Here is a 19722-nt window from a genome sequence, read left to right as displayed (position 1 = left end):
CTCTCTCTCTCTCTCTCTCTCTCTCTCTGTGTGTGTGTGTGTGTGTGTGTGTGTGCATGTATATGCATTCATACGTGTCTCGGTACATCTGTGTGCACGGGTAAGTAGAGACCCAAGGTTGCCATCTGATGTCTTCTTTGATCTCTGACGTATGTAATGAGGGACGGCACCTCGCTGGAGCTCGGAGCATGACTATCTAGCTGGTGTAACCAGCCAGCTTGTGTAGGGGATCCACCGTCTCCACACTGAGATTACAGGTGAGCTGCTGTGCAGTTTTATACGGGTGCTGGGGACCCGAACTCCAGTCCTCACACTTGTACGGCAAGCTCTTTCCCTGCTGAGCCATTTCCTCAGCCCTCTCTTTGGAGACAGGTCTCATGCAGTTCCAGCTGACCCTGAACGCCTGGTTCTTCCTGCCTCTACCTCCCTAATGCTGAGATTACAAGCATCAAGCTGGTGTACGCTGTATCCTTTCTAAAGATCAGGGAATTCAGAGTTTAGTTTCTGATGAGGAGAACAGGGAGTTGTAAAATAAAAGTCTCTCATCTGAGACGTGCCAGGGAGTGAGTCTCTTTTCAGGAGTGCCACCTTCCTAACTGGGGTGAGCAATGGGTGAAACCTTCCCGTGGGAGACTCAGGCGCCCGCCCCCACTCCCTCCACCTAGCGCTGGTCTTGCAACTGTTCTACATCTAAACAGGGACTATCAAAGGAGAAAGCTGTAACCAGAGAGACTCCTCTATAGCTGCAATCAGGAAGCCATAACCAAATGGCTTTCGTGTGCTATCTCAGGCTTCCCCCTCCGAGAGCTGAGTGACTCTTAGAAGTAGTCCCGTCACGCACTAGTCAGAAGAACAAAACTGACAGCCGTCCCTCAAAAAGAATTTTGTCCTCTGACTTGTATCCCAGGGAGAAGAACAATGGGTTACCACCCTTCTCTCTACCACGTCTCAATGTGCTGACTGGGCCAGCACTGAGCCAGGCTTACTATCAAGCAAGTAAGCTTGGTACCACCTTAGCTAGGTGGCCCACAGTTGACCCAAAGCCACAGCCCTTAGAAAGGCTGGAAGCCCAAGTTCTTCCTTCTCTACATCTTCCATCTTCAGATCTACACGCCATGACCGCCAGGGACCCAGCTTCCCTTTACCCAACAGTATTGTGAAGTTGAGTGTGTCTTAGAATGCTTGCCCCTCTCCACCAGGCAGAACCTATATAAAATAAGCAGAGGGAGGCTGTGCCCCACAATGAGGGGTCAGTCACAGGGACCCCTGGAGCACACCTCAACATTCCATCTTACAACTGAGGACGAGACACCCCAAGAAAACCAGGAATCTGAAAGGCATGTTAGCCTGCCTCCACAGCTGTGATCTTTCTAGAATGTCAGTCACAGCATCTCCATAAGGCTTGAGTTCTTACTTGGAAGAAATGTACTCCCCCAGGGGTGGGGGGTCACTTGGACCTCCCCCCAAATCCTCAGTACAGAGGGCTCTACCTCCCCACCCCCATTCTCCTCTCCAGCCCCTGATGAGGCTCTTGGTGATACAGAGACAAAGAGGACAGAAGTTATCACCAGGAGACAGCCCTCTTCCCAGGGTCCACGCCTCCCTCACCCGTGTCCACATCCGGCCTGTTTTTATGGAGAATACAGAAGCAGTAGGACAGGATGACTGAGACCTGGCACACCAGCTCCACACTAGAAGGAAAGGTACCCGGGTATCCAACTGAACTCCCAGTGACCTTAATTCAAGCCTGACCAGTATCATCCCACTTGCCCACCTGTCTCCACCAAGCTGGCCTCTCTCTGTTCTCTCAGCATCCTGCGTACTCTGTTCAGTGTCTGGCACGCGCTCTTAGGAGCTGGCCCAATGGGTAGGGCATCCGTGGACCAATGTTTACCCAGGAGCTCGTATACAGTCAGCCCACCAGCACTTGGGTTTTGCTAACCTTAACAATAAACGCAGTAAGTAAGGTCAAGCTGCCTGCTCCACAGACTTGTATGTTCTGACCCCAGCAGGGCAGCCTCCTCTTTTAGCCTGATGGCTGCACAGGAGTTAGAACTTGCCATTGCAACCACAACCTGGCTTCTGGAATCCTCAAACCCAAGCATTTGTAATGGGAAACAGAACACAGTCTCAAACCAAGGGCACATAGCTTTCTTAGTGACTCAGGGTAGCTTTGCTGCCACAGTCAGGCTATTGCATAACCCATGAGCATTTTAGGGATCTGACACATTTGCAAACTGAAGAGTAGCTTTTCCCCTCACCCAGCCACAGAAAGAAACAAGGTATTGGGTGTTGCTGAAACAAGGGTCTCAATACACATAGCTCAGGCTATCTTCAAGCTGGTGACCCACCTGCCTCTGCCTCTTACTGCTGGGATCACGGGTTAGCATCATCCCATCCAGGAAGGTCATAGGTTTGTAAGTAGATTAAAAACATGCTCAGAGATGCGGGCAGGGTGGTAAGCAAGCAGCCCAAGGTCTGAAAGAACTCAGGGCTGCCAAGGTAGAGCAAGGGGAAGCCGGACAGAACCTAAGCAGAAAGAGCTGTCCCCAAGGTCATGTGTTGAACACTGGAGTCTGAAGTGTCATTGAAAGGAAGCAATGAGCCCTGAGCAAGAGGGATGACTGGCCAAGAGCCAAAGACAAGCGCAAGGGTACAGAGGTGGAAACCACAGGCTGTCCGGCCATATACCTGCTTTGAGCATTGCCGTGCTGTGGGAGAGATTACCCGTCCACACGCTTGGAATGAGTTCTAGAATGGGGCTTTCCCCGAAGCAAGTACATGAGTCTCTCTGGGTGGAACTCAAATATGGTGGTTGCTGTGAGAACCATGGCCTAGGAGTCCTCCTAAGGCCCCAGGGACACCAGAGATGTCACCATGATGATCAGAGCTTACAAGGTCATATGGCCACTCAGTTTCAAGTATAGGACACAGGATATGTCATGGTGTTTCCACACATCACTCAGCTAGATGGAATGCAGATGCCTTAGAAAGTCACCTGGAATCCTGGGTTTTGGCCCAGACAAAAAGATGTTACTGCCACCTTCTCATCTGAGTCAGCATATCTGCACATAGTCATGTTACAGATGAAGAGACAGGCCTATCTCGATGACAGCACGCCCACAGTCCAAGATTCATCTGCAGTCACACCCATGGCCTCCTGATAGTCTCACTGACCCGCAGGGGCCTGAGAACCAAGAATCAGCAGGTTCTTATGGTCCAACAGGAGAACACTAAGGTCACAGCTTGTGAACCACCTGCCCATGCCTAGAGCTGGACCTTTAAGTAGCCCAACCCAGACAGATGACAGCAGGCCCCAGGGACTTACGTGTCTGCGGAGCGGCGGTAGTTTTCAGGGCAATCAAAGGACAGACAGCGGAAGCTGCCCTGGATGTTGAAGCAAGTCTCGTTGATGGAACAGTTGTGGATGCCAGTCACACACTCGTCAATGTCTGTAGAGACCCAGAGACAGCATGCTCTAAGCTAGGACCGTGAAAACCATCCACTCCTACACAAACTGTGTATTGATACCCTTGCCCTCTGTGGTTTGTAGCATCTGGTGCAGGATCTTCAGTTTACCAGACACCAAGAGTTACAAGAGCACACAGAATCCCTGGAGTGGGGATGTGTAACAAGAGCAGACACCATGTGAACGTCAGCACTGCCTGGGATGTATCATTACAATCCTCGTCCTAGGGAAGGCTCACGCGGCTGAAGGAACCTGCCCACAGCCACACATTCTATAAATGACAGAGCCAAGCTTTGAACCCTGGTAGGTGGGCACCAGAATCTGGTGCTCCAATCACCTAGCACCTTTCCATGGTTCTCAAGGAATGCCACCCGGACCTCAGGTATGACTGGCTCCATCTAGAAGGTCAGGAAGGGTCAGAGCCTCTGGTCCCACGTCACAGGTGAGAAAGAAGACCTACAGGAACCTTGCAATTTGTCTTGGGTCTCAGGGCAACGACTCAAGGAGCTAGCTAGGCAGGGGGACCAGGCCTGGAGGCCCTGATACAGGGCCTGGAGCCTCTAGAGGTGAGGGAGCCCCCTCTATGACATTCCAACTCTGGGGTTCAGGGCCTAGGAGGCAGTTGTTAAGAAGTATCATATGTCTAACTATCACTGGCAAAGGAAACCCTTGCCAATCTCAGAGAGCATGGCTCAGGAATGAGGTTTTGTGGTATTTTTTTCCATTTTTATTTGGAGGGTAAGTGTGGACATGTGCCACAGCATGTGTGTGGAGGTCAGAGGTCAGCTTGCAAGAGCCTGTTCACTAATTCCACCATGTGGGTCCCGGGATTGAACTCGGGATCATCAGGTTTGGCAACAAGAACCTTATCCAATGAGCCATTTCGCCAGCCCAGGAATGTGTTTTCGCTGTTTCTGGGCAGAACTCCAGACTGTGGTGAGGGAGCTGGGCCAGGAGGGCAGAAAGCAGGACAGTGAGGGGGAAAAAAAGGTCCAGTCTGACCTCAGAGAAGCTGAGTGTGTCCCTTCCGAAGAATGCCACAGGCCCTGCCTTTGGCTGACCACCTTCTTTGTTGTTGCAGGTGGTATGCGTGTGTGCGTGTGTGCGTGCGCGTGTGTGTGTGTGTGTGTGTGTGTGTGAGGGTAGGGGTATGCATGTAATCACGTGTGCCTGTGGGTACACATGAATGAATGTGTAGAGCATTAGGTATCTTCCTCTATTGTCCCCCGCATTCTCTCCCTCTCCCAAAGACAGTACCTTTCACTAAGCCTGGTGCTCAGCACTTGGCTAGCTTTGCTGTCAATCTTTGCATTCCCAGTGTGCACAGGTCACTAAAGACCATCTTCACGTGCAGGACCTGGGAGTCTCTGAAGCCGCTGGATCTCCAGCTCCTGGGGACTCTTGAGGAAGGGGCTGGACAGCCTTGCCTGTGATCTCCCTGGGCAGCTCTTGGTGTGAGCCAGGGCATGCACGTGGGTCCACATGGTGGCCCACACAATGCAGGGGGAACCTAGCAAGTTCTCAGAAACAGGGTGCAGATATGGACAGACGCTATCAGGTTTCATCACTGAGCCCATGCCGGAGCGGACCAAACCCCACTAAACACTTGCAACCACCAGAGTCCCCAAATACAGAGACCTCAGGGTTCTCACACCAGACCGCAGTCAGCCCCTTGCAGGTGCAGAGACACCTAACATCTGCTCCCTTCCATGGCTCAGGACTTGGTTCATAGCTTGTCTGTCCAATGACTGGGTGACAGACTGCACAACTAGACTAAGCTGAGGACAGGGTCCCCAGGTCACTCTTCCAAGGGCTGACAAGGACAGAGGGGGAGGAGGGCTTGGGTGTTCTTACCTGACAGGACCTTCACACAGCCCTGAGGACAGGCTAGATGTGCAATGCACATGGGAGACCTGAACACTTCTCCCGATGCCCCAAACACATTCCCATCTGTGGTATAGCCTCTTTATCTGGGAAGCACGTCTCTCCCCTGACGAGGTGGGACTTGTAATCTGCCTCACTCACCTTGGCAGTTGCGGCCATTGGGAGCTAGTCTGTAGCCAGATGAGGGGCAACTGCACTGGAAGCTTCCAGGGATGTTGATGCAGCGGTAGGAGCAGATGTGACCCCCAGTGGGCAGGGCACACTCATCAATATCTGCAACGGTACAGTCACAGTTCTCCCTCAGCAGCCACACCTGGTCCACGGCCATAGGCGCAGCGGGGCCAAGGGCTAGCCCCAGGTGGCCAGGCTGGGCTGGAGAGGGCAGCCACAGAAGGCAAGCCAGGAAGAGGCCTCAGGGTCACTGAGGCTGCGGTGGTCTCAAAGACTATTATTACATAAGGGGAAACTGAGGCCCAGGGAGGGGGTACGACGAGTCTACGGGTCTTTAGGAGGTTCATGGCATGAAAAAGAGAGGGAACAAAAAGGAATTTGCTAAAAACCAAAAACAACCCAACCAGCATATCAAACAAACTAAACTTACCACACATCATAAGAAAATACAGGCTGAGTCTCCCTTATCTGAAATGCTTGGGACCAGAAGTGTCTCAAATATTTTGGAATATTGCCACTTGTAAATTAAGATATCTTGGGCATGGAAGTCAAGTCTACCCCTCCCCCCCAATCCATCCGTTTTATACACACAGAACTATAGGAATTTCTAGACAGTATTTTCACTGCACCTGAGTGTGGACTGTGACTCAGGGTATAGAACTTTGCACTGTGGAGTTCACTGGTACTCAGAAAGCTTCAGGTTTGGGGGTCAAAGCTCAGAGGAATAGCATCTGCTGAGCAAGGCCCTAGGTTAGATCCCAAGCCCCTACACACACACACACACACACACACAGGTCACAGAAAACATACATGTACACAGTAACACTTGCCCTTGATGCTCCTAGGTACTATTGGACTGTCATCTGGTTGGATTGTCCAACAGTTCAAGCCGGGAACATTGCCTTTGACAGAGAAGATGACAGTCAGGCCTGGTGAGGGTGGAGCTCGAAAGGCCAGTGCAGAGCTGGGTCTCAGGGGTTGGGTGGCTCTCAGGTTACCCTTCACCTCTCAGCCACAAGCTGATACTGAGCCCTGTGTTCTGCGGCTCAGAGTGTCAGCACCCTGAGGGGTGACAGCCCTGACATGTGTGTTTAAGAGTGATCCATGGGCTCTCTTCCTAATTTCACTCTCAACCCCAGTAAAAGCTCTTCAAGCTCCATCAGAGGGAAAGCCAGGAGCCAGCCCAGCCTCCTACACACACAGACACACACACACACACACACACACACACACACACACACACACACACACACAAATGGGAACTTCACCAGGTGGAGAAATCCTGGCAGGCTCTCTGCCATGGATTCTGAAATGCTGCTGTTTGGTGGTAGCAAGGTCAGTGTGCTCCCCACAGTACACAGGGCGCCCTCACCTTCGCAGGTGACCCCGTCCACATCACTGAGCTGGTAACCTCGTCGGCAATAGCACTGGTAGGAGCCGTAGACATTAGCGCACTCCTGGCTGCAAGGGCTGTTGAGGCACTCATTCACATCTAGAAGAGAAGAGGTTCCCAGGGGGTCAGGCCCCTGCCTCCGCAGCACACCTGACTGACAACACAGTGAGCACAATACTTCATCACCTGCCTGTTGAAGTTGCAAGACTGAGATGCCCAGAGAGAGGGACCTCCACTCCGGCCCACTATAGCTGAGAAATATGAAGTCTCTCTACCCCTGCTACTACTGCCTCTGTGAAGTCACACCATCTCCTGGTAAGAAGGCAGTGACAGCCTCCAGGTTTGGCTCTGTTCTGTCTGCTCTCCATGGGGCACAAGCTCAGCATGATGGCATAGCTGGAGTCCCATCAGAACCAGTTCCTTCTAGCTTTCAGTGAAAATCTGTCCTGCCCTCTTCCACTTCATCTCCAAGACTGTGACATAGGTGGGATGGTAGCCCTGGTACTCCTAAATCTCTGGATTTAGGGGCTACACAGCACCCCAGCTATTGGTCACCAATTCTTTTCACCTAGAGCAAGCTCCATGCCAGGTCTGGCCCACCACTTGTTTTTGTAAATAAAGTTTTATTGGCACAGAGCTACAAACATATTTGGCCGGGACCCATGGCTGCTTTTGTGCTCCCATAGCAAAGTAAGGTACTGTCTACACACTGGCCAGAAAGGTTTAAAACAGTCACCATGCATCTGGGAGAGAAAAATATTGTCTACCTTGGGCTTAGAGATTCCTTCTTACATTCATTTACTACTGTTTCCAAGTAGTAAAGGAGATATAGCTTCTCCGTCAGTGTTTCCTATCTGTAGCCCCACATGACTGGCTGGGTTACCTGCTCAATCTATGCCCAGTGTGGTTTTTTATCACATCATAGACATACCCCCTGTCACTGGAACCACATCTTGCTATACTCACAGTGTGAGTGCTTAATTATACATAGCAGAGCCAAGGCTGGCCAGGCCTCAGCACCCTACACTCAGTATTATGCAAACACAAGGCTCAGATGCCTAAACACAGCCAGAAATTATAATCACGGCTGATAATACATGACACTCAGTTATCTGTGCACAGCAAGACTCATGAACCCAAATGACTGACCAAGCCCTGCCAGGGATGCTGGCCAAGTTTCAGCCCGGCTGCCATGGCTAACAGTCATATCCCTAGGGTGGGGATTCTAAAGTCTTTAAAACAGCTGCCTGGGAAACCCCAAATGAGGCTGTGAGCAGAGGAGAGACATGGCTAAGACTGTGGATGGATGGCCTGCCCCTTGACCCGCCCTCACCTTCACAAGACCGGCCGTCCACAGATAGCCGGAAGCCGGCGGAGCAGCTGCAGTGATAGGAGCCTGGCGTGTTCTCACACTTGTGGCCACACAGGCGTCCAGGATAGCGTTGGCACTCGTTGATATCTGAAACAGAGGGGCAGTCAGCTCAGAGCATGTCCCCTGGAGTGGTGCCATGTCCCCCACTTCTGACAATGGCGGCCGTTCATGGTCCTCTGCCCCCGACTCCCTTTGTGTCTCAGGTAGAAGGACTGAGGCCTCTCCTGACTGTCAGTGTAAAGTCCTGTACTCTGACTAATACAGTGAAGCTAGACAGATGCCCTTCTGCCAGCCCTGCCCTCACAGGAGTCTGAGGGGATCTATTGGGAGCACGGGGCAGTTCTCAGCCTCCACTGAGTATTCTTGTTTGGTCTCAGCAAGTGTTCCCTGGATAGGGTCTGACACCACACCTAGCCACCTTTTGTTCTGACTACCTTTGGGAGCTGTGCATCCCAAGGCCCTGAGCCCCACAGGTCTGCAGCAGATCTGAGAAATCACTAACATCTTGTGGGCTGGAGACTTGGAAACCCTTGGAGGCTGGGGTCGAACAGAACACCCACCCCACAAGGAAGCAGGTTAATATCGCTATAGCCCTGCTGGTGGTCAGAGGCCAGGGTGGCAGCAGAACTGCAGTTGGATAATGTCTTCTGATTGATGGGCTTCAATCTAGGACTGCCTATGCTTAGGACTCCTGAGATGAGGATAGGGCGGACATCGTCATCCTACATGCCACACATTGTCCCCTGAGTGGTGTCACCCAGCCAGGACTCCCTGGGTCTGAGAGATCACATACCCACACAGGTCCTGCTGATGCCATCAAAATAGTAGCCAGCCTTGCACTCGCAGCGGAAGCTGCCAGGAGAGTTCAGGCAGTGGTGTCCCTTCCCACAGGGCTCCGCTGGTGGTGAGCACTCATCCACGTCTTGTGAAGAAGAAAGGAAGACATGCTGAGAGCCTTTTGGTGTGCACAACAAACTATCCACTGACAGCAGCAACCTATCCTTCACAGAGCACCCACTATGTCCCGGGCCCGGTCTGGAACAGCAGCTGACCTTCCAAGAGGCCAGCACTGTTCTCCAGTGAGGCAGGAAGTTCCCATGGCTGTGGGGGAGATGCTGAGATGGCCTGGGGGGTTTCAGGGAAGCCGGCCCCTTTTCTAGCAATCTGGGCTAGCTGACTTCCCTGGCCTGCTCAGGAGCAGGCATGCAGTAAGTATAAACAAGACACCACCCTGTGGTTTTCTGTCCTTCAGGGAGTAGCAAGACCTATGTCATCCAGATTAACTGTGACCAATTTAAGAGAATTGAATTGTGAATGTCCATCCTTGGCCACCAATAGGCTATGACCAGGTAGCCAAAAAACACTGGGCAAACTGAAGGCTAGAAGTCCCAGTGTGTTACTATAACAGTGCAGGCAAGACAGCAAAGGCCGGTGCCTGGGGAGGGGCAATGGAATGGTTGGACAGGCAGAACGCCTTCACTTTGGCAACCAACTCTCCCTTCTAGAGAAGAGAAGGAATGTGATGGAAACAAACAGAAAGTCAAATTTAAGAAATGTGTTCGTGTGTGTGTGTGTGTGTGTGTGCAGGCACGTGTATAAGATACCAACCAACACAACGGGTTCCTTCTTCATTGAGATGATAGCCACGGCCACAGTTGGGCACATTCTTCTGACATGTGTAGGAGCCCTCTGTATTGATGCATGTCTGCCCCACAGGGCATGGGGCACTGATACTTAAACACTCATTGATATCTACAGAGAAAAGAGACAAGACACGGCATGGTCAAACATAGATACTATCCACAAATGCGGCCACGGAACCCCCCAAAGAGCCTTTCCCTTCTCTCAGCAGAATTATAAAATAATAGGCCCTGACCCCTTTATCCTCAGGTCTCAAGGCAAGGAAGGCACAGGTCCCTCCCTGTCCTCTCCCCCTGCTTCCAAACACAATGACTCCATCTTCTACGCCAGCTGCTGGCCTGGCTTTCCTGTATGCATCTGACTCACACAGGTAGATAGATAAGGCAAGGCCCTTTCCTGAGTGTGGTGCCAGGGAGACAAGAGGTACCCATCCCTCTGTACCAGCCTGAGAGCCCCTAGGCTCCTCTGGTGGGTGGGCGGTCCCTGTCTACTTCACCTGGCCTGTCCTTGGAAGCCCCAGCAATATAGCTCCTGAAGCAGCCATGGCCCCACCCTGAGTCTCTGTGGTAGCCATGTCTCTGGCCATCATTTCCACAGAAACTCCTTTCTGTATCCCCACCCACATGACTCAAGCCATTCAGAACTCCCTTATGGGGTTTCCTACCTTGAGAGGACACAATTCTAGTATAGGGGCCCCTGGCCAGTTACCATTGATAGACACAGAAAAACATGTACTAGTACCAAGGAACATCGGGGTGCACATCTGTTGGCTCCTTATGCGCCAATTCTATGCCAACCCAAACCTCTTGTTAAAGCAAGTCTAAGAAGACCTAAGTTTCAGAAAGTCACCTTCAGAATGATCCTCGTTCACACATTCACAAAGCACACTGAGGCTGGGGGACAGCAGGAAGGGGGTAATGGTGGAAGATTGACAGCTGAAGCAAGAAAGTGGGACCTGCCCTGTGCTGGCCAAACCTTACCCTCCTCAGGCTGTCTAAAAACCAGCCCTGACTCCCTCCCATCCCTGGGATGGGCCTCTCCACAGACAATGCCACACTTCAAAATTTACAGGGGCATTCACATTTGCTACCACTCTGGACTGCAGCAGCCAGCCTGCAGGTGGCAGAGCCACCATTTCTGTCTGTGTGTTACACTGGGAACTCAGGACCTGGAGTCCTCCTGAGGAGGAGCAAGCAACTCCTCAGGTTCACAGCGGGAGGAGAGGGCAACACAGCCCAGGTCTAAATCCCTGGTGTACTGGCTGGTTTTGTGTGTCAACTTGACACAGGCTGGAGTTATCACAGAGAAAGGAGCCTTTCTTGGGGAAATGCCTCCATGAGATCCAGCTGTAAGGCATTTTGCCAACTAGAGATCTAGGGTGTAAGGGCCCACTGTGGGTGGTGCCATTCGTGGGCTGGTAGTCTTGGGTTCTATAAGAGAGCAGGCTGAGCAAGCCAGGGGAAGTAAGCCAGTAAGGAACATCCCTCCATGGCCTCTGCATCAGCTCCTGTTTCCTGACCTGCTTGAGTTCCAGTCCTGACTTCCTTTGATGATGAATAGCAGTGTAGAAGTGTAAGCTGAATAAACCCTTTCCTCCCCAACTTGCTTCTTGATCAATCATGATTTTTGTGCAGGAAAAGAAACCCTGACTAAGACAGTATCCAAACACTGGTATTCCTTGAGACTGTGTGCTCTCTGGAAGGAAGAGTCCCTTGTCTGAGCTGCAGGAAAGTCAGATGATGAATGAATGAAATCAAAAGTGGATCAACAAAGATGAATAGATAGGAAAGGCCAGAGGTGGGTTCAGGGACACGATGAATGCCTTCCTCATGGGATTCCCATGGCAGAAGGGCAGGCTCTCCACTGTCCTTTCTCAACTCACTTTGACTTGCAAAGCACTCTAAGACCAACTAGGACCCTTGATGGCCCCAGGATCTTTGAAGAACCTGACACCTGTGGGCTAGCGTGTGGGAAGCACACCTGTGGGCTAGCGTGTGGGGAGCACACCTGTGGGCTAGCGTGTGGGGAGCACACCTGTGGGCTAGCGTGTGGGGAGCACACCTGTGGGCTAGCGTGTGGGGAGCACACCTGTGGGCTAGTGTGTGGGGAGCACACCTGTGGGCTAGCGTGTGGGGAGCACACCTGTGGGCTAGCGTGTGGGGAGCACATCTGTGGGCTAGCGTGTGAGAGCACACCTGTGGCTAGCGTGTGGGGAGCACACCTGTGGGCTAGCGTGTGGGGAGCACACCTGTGGGCTAGCGTGTGGGAGCACACCTGTGGGCTAGCGTGTGGGAGCACATCTGTGGGCTAGCGTGTGGGAGCACACCTGTGGTTAGCGTGTGGGAGCACACCTGTGGCTAGCATGTAGGAAACAATCCCTGACCCCTTCCCTCCTCTTCACCAGGGAATGAAGGAAGAAAGGAAGCATGAGGTAGAGAGCAAAGAAAAAGAAAACCTGGAAAAGACTTCTTCACGGTGTTAGAGAATCAACCTCAGAGTTCTAAAAAAAAAAAAAATTCCCTTTTGTATGAAGAAGGCCTCCTCTTTCTCAGCCCAGCCTCTTGTCTTCTGTGCTAGTCTGACAGGACAGAGTTCATCTTTCCTTGTACGGGGATGGGAACGGAGTGGAGTTTGGGGAGGGCAGATCCTGCGGTCACTGTTTCCCACCACAGATGGAGCTGCTTTGGGAGATCAAGGAAACACAGGCAGAAGTGTGTGGATGTAGGCCCTGGGTACACAGAGGAGAGACAGCCTGCAGCTCTCTCCTGGATGGCCTCCATCTTTGGATTTTATATTGTTTGGTTTTTCTAAAACTGGGTCTCTACTTGTAGCCTAGGCTGGACTTTAATTCCTATAGAGCCCAGGCTGGCCTTCAACTCATTGTGTTCCTCCGGCCTCAACCTCTGCAGGTGTGCTCCACAGTGCCTGCCTTTTCCCTTTCTCGCCTCATGCTGTCTGTCTCCTGACAGCTATTTCTGCTGATGATGTTATTATTTTAGACAGGAATAAAAATGCTGACACAGAATGATTTCCAAACACATTGTCAAGAGGGAAAAACCAAGAAGCAGAACAGCCCGGTCCAGTTTCCATGAAAAAACAAACTAAAGGAGCAGTGCCCAGAAGGGCGGTCCCGCCCACCCAGAGGCTGACCCAGCAGGCTGGGCGTAGGTTTCTGCCCTTAGGTTTTCCTCATCTATAATCAGATATGTGAGGCTTTTTACCACCAAAGAGGTAACTTCTAGAAGAAATTAACTTGGTTGTGACCAATAAGTACAAAGGGGGACCTCTCCCCATGTCAAGTTAGGGGGGCTCTGCTCTGAACATCTCTGGTCCTTGATGTCACTGTGGACGTACACAGAGGTGACAGGAGAGGTGTTGGGATCTGGCTAACATCCTGGACTCCCCCAGGGCTTACAACTGATCTGGTGGGGGTTGAGGGTGCAGAGGGATGGCCCACAAAACATCTCTGCCCTTGCACTCTGGAGGGACACCTGGGACATGCTGAGACCAGCAAAGGCTTTCTCACAGAGGAGAGCAGGGCTGATCCTGCTATGATCCAGGGTTTCCATCCTCAGCTGATGCCCCCTGGGCAGGCTGCAAGTCTCAGCAAGACCCCCTTTCCTTCCTGCCCCGGGGGGAATCACAGCCACCCTGCTTACTGCACGTGTGTGAAGCAATGACGGTCTGACTTCAGGAGGCTGGTGAGGGGCCAACTCCAAGCTCAGACATTTCTCCACTAGCTAAGACCCAGGCTGTGTGGGAGAGGCTTGGGTGAAACTCCTGGCCTGTAAGGTTCTACCTGGGAGCAGTAAGACAGCGACAGGGGACTGGAACTTTCAATTTCATTTCTATGAAAAGATGGGGGCAAGGCTAGGTAAGAGTCTGAGGAGAAATAAGATAGGAACTTGCACATCAGTACCCAATCCTTCCCTTTGAAAGGGGGAGGGGTTGCCACCAGCATTACCTGCAGCTCAATTTAGAAGACAACAGAAAGGTTTGGAAGCTCCTGCCTACAAAGCAGATCTGGGTTCAAAAGCTAACAGCTAGGCGGCGCCCCTGAGCAGCACAAAGACAACAGAAGAGAAAGGGGCAGGGCAGGCGGCCGTCCCGCCTGAGCAGCCTTTCTCTGGCCTCTTACAGTCACACTGAGCTCAGGGCTCCTTTACACCCTGGTCCACCCGGTTCTCAACCCATGTATCCTTGAGCCTTATCTTCCAGATTGAAACCGTCTCCACTGGACACCACCTCTCCATCCGATCATCCCTGGTGACTATCGCTCTAGTCTGTCTATAAAGCCAACCATGTTTCTGTGAAACAGTTTCTGAAGGTCTAAATGACTGGCAGGGGAGCAACCACCTTTTAAACGATGCTTCTCATGCACCCGTCCTGTCACAAGCACCTGCCGCGGTCCTTGTTTCCAGCCTCCCAGCCAGATGCTACAGACACTCCCATCTTATAGGGGAAACACCCAAGGCTTCAAGGAAGGAAATGAATCTTAACACAAGTTCAAATCTAATAGTCTCTGACTCTAAAACCCACACCCCTTCACCCAAACTGCAGGGATGAGACCCTTAGACCAGGCCTTAGACTAAGCCCAGACTGACAGTAGTTTTATAAATAAAGTTTTATTGGGACACAACCCCACCACCTGGGTCTATACGCTGTGCCCTTTGGACTGTAACTGCCCAGGATGAGTCACTAGGACCCAAACCACATGGCTCACAAGGCCTAGGGCATTTGCTCTCTGCCCTCTGAGGAAGCTTGCCAGCCTTGATCCGTGCCAACTGTCCCATGCTTGGACTAACCCCACTAACGGCACCATGTCTTACCAATGCAGTTGCCTAGAGCATCCTGTATAAAGCCGCTCTTGCACTGCAGCTTGGGTCTGCAACGGAAGGATCCCAGAGTATTCTGACAGATAAAATCGGGGGGGCAGTTATGAATACCAGTCTCACATTCGTCAATATCTGGTGCATCATAAAAAAAGGAGATTGTTAGCAAGAGTCCGACCAGAAGCGTGTCACAATACTTTAACATCACAAGAAAGTACTTTAAAAAAAAAAGCGCATTTCTCAGACTATAACCCCAAAATATTTCAACAGAGAGGGTGTTACAAAAAGGCCCACGGTGAGCCAAACTGTGTAAAAATTGCTAAAGTCTTAAAAAACACTCCCCCTCCCTGACTTATGAGGTAAGCTTTTTGCTATTTAGCAAACTGCTCCAGCATTTTCCTGGCAGGTGTATCATTCATTGAGAAGTGTATGTTTGGATTAGATCATACAGCAATTATCTCAGCGACAATAAACACAGACATTAATTCTTTTCACCCCGAGGTCTTCATAATAGTCCAAATATTAACAATAGTTACATCAAGATAGGACAAGACGGATTGCCCTGTCTCGAAGTTCACGGCTGTCAAAGGTTCAAGTGTATCTACTCAGCTGGCCTGTCTCCCAGGCTCTGGAGTCCAGAGGCTCAGCCAGGGTGCAGGGTGGGGCAGCAGGATTGCTCAAGGGCTGGGCTGCCAAGAGAAGGCGTCTGGCTCTTGGGTCACCCCACACAACTCAATGATCAACATTTTTACACAAGACCTGTGCTAGCTAGGGTCTTCAACAGAGCCTGGTCTGAATCTGGCTTGGTTCTGTTTGTATGGAAACACAAGCGAGGACCCTGGACTTACTTGTCAAGGATCAGGCTCCAAGCTTTCTAAGTCAAATGGGCTAGTGTCATTAACTCAGCACCATATTAAAGTAAGCCTGCTCTCCACAGACCTTCCTTCATTTGCCCTTGTGTACTTGCAAGGAGGTAGACCACCTCCTTCTTGCACTATCCCAGGCAGCCACACGGAGGCAGCACCACAGAGCCCTAATGGGCCCTTCCCACTACGTAGCCATACCCACAGCAGGGGAAGGGGCGGTTTTTAGATTTGGATGAGAGCTGTACCTTTGCAGTTATTATCCTCTGTGAGCTCATAGCCAGTCCCACAGCTGCTGTCCCGCTGGCAGCGGAAAGAGCCCACTGTATTGATGCAGGATTCTCCCAGCCGGCAGTTATGGCTGCCTGTGATGCATTCATTGATATCTAGAGAGATTAAGGTGATGGAGAAGTAACCAGCAAGAATAACCAAACTTAAGCCAAGCCTTAAGTTTGAGCAGAAGGAATGTCCCAGAAACCCTGGTGGGTCTGGCTTCCCGCATTCAAGTTGCCCAATAAACTGAGCTGAGTCTTGCTATGGGCACATCTGGCCAGGGTTCTGGAGAGGGGTCGACACCAAATCAAGCCCTGTTAAGTTTCAGATCTCTTTGAGTAAGGGCCAGACCCTCGAACCACGGCATCTACAAGACTCCCACAAAGGAGGCAGCAGCACCCCATCTCGTAGACAAGGGCAGGGACAGAAAGATCTACCCAAGGCCTCACTGCAGACCCTGAACCCCAATGCAGGTGAAACCCAATGCAGCCCTTTTCCCACACGGGTATCTCTATTCTTCTGGAAGACAGCCTTGTCCAGGAGCCTAAACTCCAGGCGGCATGGACAAGCGGGTCCTGGCTGTGCTCCAGGAACGGGACCAAGGTTGTGCCACACAGGCCTGCTCAGACCTCCAGCAGAGGCTCCCAAGCCCAGTGGCCAGCTCTTAGATGTTACCTTCACAGGAGACGCCATCCGACTGCAGCTGGTAGCCCACAAAGCAAGAGCAGATCACCTCGTCACCGGTGTCACGGCACTGCTGCTTACAGGGCCCGCCACCTGCAACCAGAGCCCATGGGAGCTAAGAACAGGCTGAGGGACCTTCAGAAACCCTCCCAGGGGGCACTGACATGGAAAACAGGCTCCTGGCTGCAGCCACTTTGGGGTGCTTGGGACACTCCCAAGCCTCAGCTCTGGGGCCTCTGCAGACAGCAGAATTCTGACAAGTTAGGGACCTTGTGCTGCCTCTGTGGTTAGAATGGACCTGGAGAGGCACACTGAGCACGGTCAACAAGAGGCTAGGGGGGGGGATGTGGGTGTGGGTGTGGGGGAACAGGCTCCACCTGGAGGCCGGGCTCTGTCTGAGCCCATGTAACTCTCAAGGATTTCCAGCTGCCCATTCCCATGAGCTGGCCCATGCCCAGCTGCCACCACAATTGTGGGTACAGCCTTGGCCTGCCTGGCACCTCCCCTGTGGCTCACTCGGGGGATACGTCGAATGTAACCCCACTGGGATGACCTGAGCTTCCTCTGCCACTGCCCGGCTGGCTACCAGGGGCACGCAGGTTTACCATGCTGGCTAATCCTCCTAATGTGTCACCCCAGCTGTCACTCTCCCAGACATCATTTGTGGCCACCCAAAGAGGACTCCACGCTTCCTGGAACTTCTTAGCTCTCTCTCCCCTCCCTCCTGGCCTCAGCGCAGGTTGACACCGTGTACTGGCTCTGTCATTTTGTGATTAAGCTGCCTCCATAACTCACACCCAGCAGCAGGCGGAGTGAGCCCTTGGGTGGAGCTGAAACAGAACGGTCAGGTTAGATGTGCCAGAAGGTTCCTGAAGAAAAAGTTTAATCAGGAAAAGCAAAGCTGTGCAGCCACTCTGACTTAAGTGCAAAGGTCTCCTGGGAGACGATGACTCTAAAGGGACAAGCGGGGCTCTAGGGACACGCAGGTAAGAAACAGCTACTCTCCTTCTCCTGAGCATCCCAGCCTTGAAGAAGCACCACCATCCTCAGAGCCCAGGAGCTTGCTGGCACGGGACTGCTCACACCAGTCTCGCCTCCAGAAGCCATGGTCCCCGACACATCTCCAGCTCTGAGCACTCAAGGGTAGGAGAAACAGGGGGGCCCCAGGGCCCCAAAAGCAGAAGTACTTTCCTGCTGCATCTTAGCAGAAGTTATCACTATCCCCTGGGCTTTCTTAGCTACCAACCAAAGTGCTCCCACAGATCCCAGCATCTCACCTCGACAGCGGTCATTCAGGTACGGGTCTTCTTGTTCCTCATCATCAGGAATCTTAGCTAGGGGCAGAGAGATGACACAAGATCACACGAGCACCTACTCCTCCTGTCAGCACCGGACAGGAGGCCCACCTGAGCATGCCTCGTTCAGCTTTAGTACATGTACCTTCCCTTAAAGCGACAGGTAAGCGCTCCCAGAACACAGCCTGATTTAGATATCGTAGCCTGTGAGTATAAAACTCAAGAGAGATGTTAAGGAGATAAAATTCCCAGCAAGCACAGCACACGGATGGCTGCTCCTTCTTGGTGCTTCCTCTCTGACTCAGAGGCTCACAGTGTAAGTGAACGGATTAAAGAACCTGGAGGTCGGGCTGGAGAGATGGCTCAGCAGTTACAACCACATCTTCCTGCAGAGGACCTGGTCAGTTCCTAGCACCCATCGTTGGCTCACGGCCACCAGTAATTCCAGTTCCAGAGGCTCCAATCCCTCCTCTGTCCTCTAAGAAAACTCTTCTGACCATGGAGGGCACATGGTATACATATACACAGAAAACACTCATAAATACAAATCAAAAACAAGAAATCCTACATCACAGGGCCATGCCCCTCAGGGCTTCAAGCCCATGTGGCTGTAGCCCATGGGGACAGGTAGAGCTGGTCAACAGCAGTTTCAAGATCTCTGGGACCTGCTTCTGAGGTCCCACACTCCTCTGAGGAAGAGCCTTGAACACAGATGCACCCAGCCTCTGGCCCACACTGGCCAAGACTCAAAAAGGCCAAGTCCTCCCTCCTCCACTAGGTCATGTGACCGTACACATCAAGGTCCTCGTGAGAGGGTCAGATCAAAGGGCAATTACCCACCAGTCACCAGGGCAAAGTGAGGTGTGGAAGGGAGCCAGCCTCCTGCCGAGGACTTAATACTCTTCCTGTCTCACAACCGTGACAGTTAACCTCATATGGCAACTTGATGGGATGTCACTAGGAAGGGAGCTTTGGTGACCTGAGAGTGGCATTTAAATCAATAAACTCTGAGATGAGCAGATGGCCCCTCCCAGATGTTAAGTGAACCTCACTTAGGCAGTTGGAGGTCCTGAGATGGAGACTGAGGGAGAACATTCTGCCAGCCAAAGGCCTTCAGATTTCAGTAACGCCAACTTTTCCCACAGACCTTCCATGCCCAATCTCACAGCTCTTTCTCTACACAGCTGTTCTTTGGTATCCATGGAGATCGGTCCCAGGACCCTGAAGGGCATTAAAGCCCACCAGCAAGGAGGTGGAGAGATGGCTCCTGAGCTAAAAAGCATGCGCTGCTCCTGCAGAGGATCCAGGTTTGGTCCCAGCACCTATATGGTGGCTCACAACCATCTCTAACAACAGTTCCTCAAGATCTCATGCCTGTTTCTGGCTTCGGTAGACACCACATGCATGCGGTGCAGAGACATAAATGCAGACAAAACATTCAGACATAGAAGATAAAAATAAATTAATTTTTAAAAATCCATAGGCATTCAAGTGTCTTACATAGAATACCACTGTGTCTGTCCGTAATCTATGCACATCCTCCTATAAGCCTTAAATAGTCTCTAGATTACTTTTAATACCTAATGTGATATCAGTGCTATGTAAGTAGTTATTTTGCTCAAGGAATGATAAGACAAATGTTTGCACACACCTAGTACAGATTCAATATCCTTTCTCCAACATTTTCTTTGAGCGTGTGTCATGCACACACATGTGTACAGGTGTTACACCCATGCATGCACACGACATCCAGTGTCTTCCCCTATTACTCACAACTTATTTTTGAGACAGGGTTTCTCACTGAGCTGAGGCTCGCTGCTGATTCATAGACTGGCAGTCCAGTGA

At 51.7% G+C, this 19722-nt stretch overlaps 1 protein-coding gene across 2 annotated transcripts in view; it reads right to left on the bottom strand.

The window, feature by feature from the left end:
* The window catches only part of Fbln1 (fibulin 1), an 81156-nt gene that overhangs the window by 38582 nt on the left and 22852 nt on the right, over positions 1-19722 (bottom strand). For both annotated transcript variants that reach the window (XM_052161212.1, XM_052161213.1), the window contains exons 5-14: positions 17860-17916; positions 16574-16675; positions 15874-16011; positions 14760-14897; positions 9898-10041; positions 9083-9211; positions 8251-8376; positions 6897-7016; positions 5495-5626; positions 3329-3452 (exon numbers count right to left, since the gene is read on the bottom strand). In XM_052161212.1, coding sequence (XP_052017172.1) covers positions 3329-3452; positions 5495-5626; positions 6897-7016; positions 8251-8376; positions 9083-9211; positions 9898-10041; positions 14760-14897; positions 15874-16011; positions 16574-16675; positions 17860-17916 — 1210 coding nt within the window. The remainder of the gene's footprint in view (positions 1-3328; positions 3453-5494; positions 5627-6896; positions 7017-8250; positions 8377-9082; positions 9212-9897; positions 10042-14759; positions 14898-15873; positions 16012-16573; positions 16676-17859; positions 17917-19722) is intronic.

The sequence above is a fragment of the Apodemus sylvaticus genome, chromosome 17 (assembly GCF_947179515.1).
Source record: "Apodemus sylvaticus chromosome 17, mApoSyl1.1, whole genome shotgun sequence".
NCBI lineage: Eukaryota > Metazoa > Chordata > Mammalia > Rodentia > Muridae > Apodemus > Apodemus sylvaticus.
Note: the sequence above shows the minus strand (reverse complement) of the source record. Positions and strands in the feature narration are given on the sequence as shown.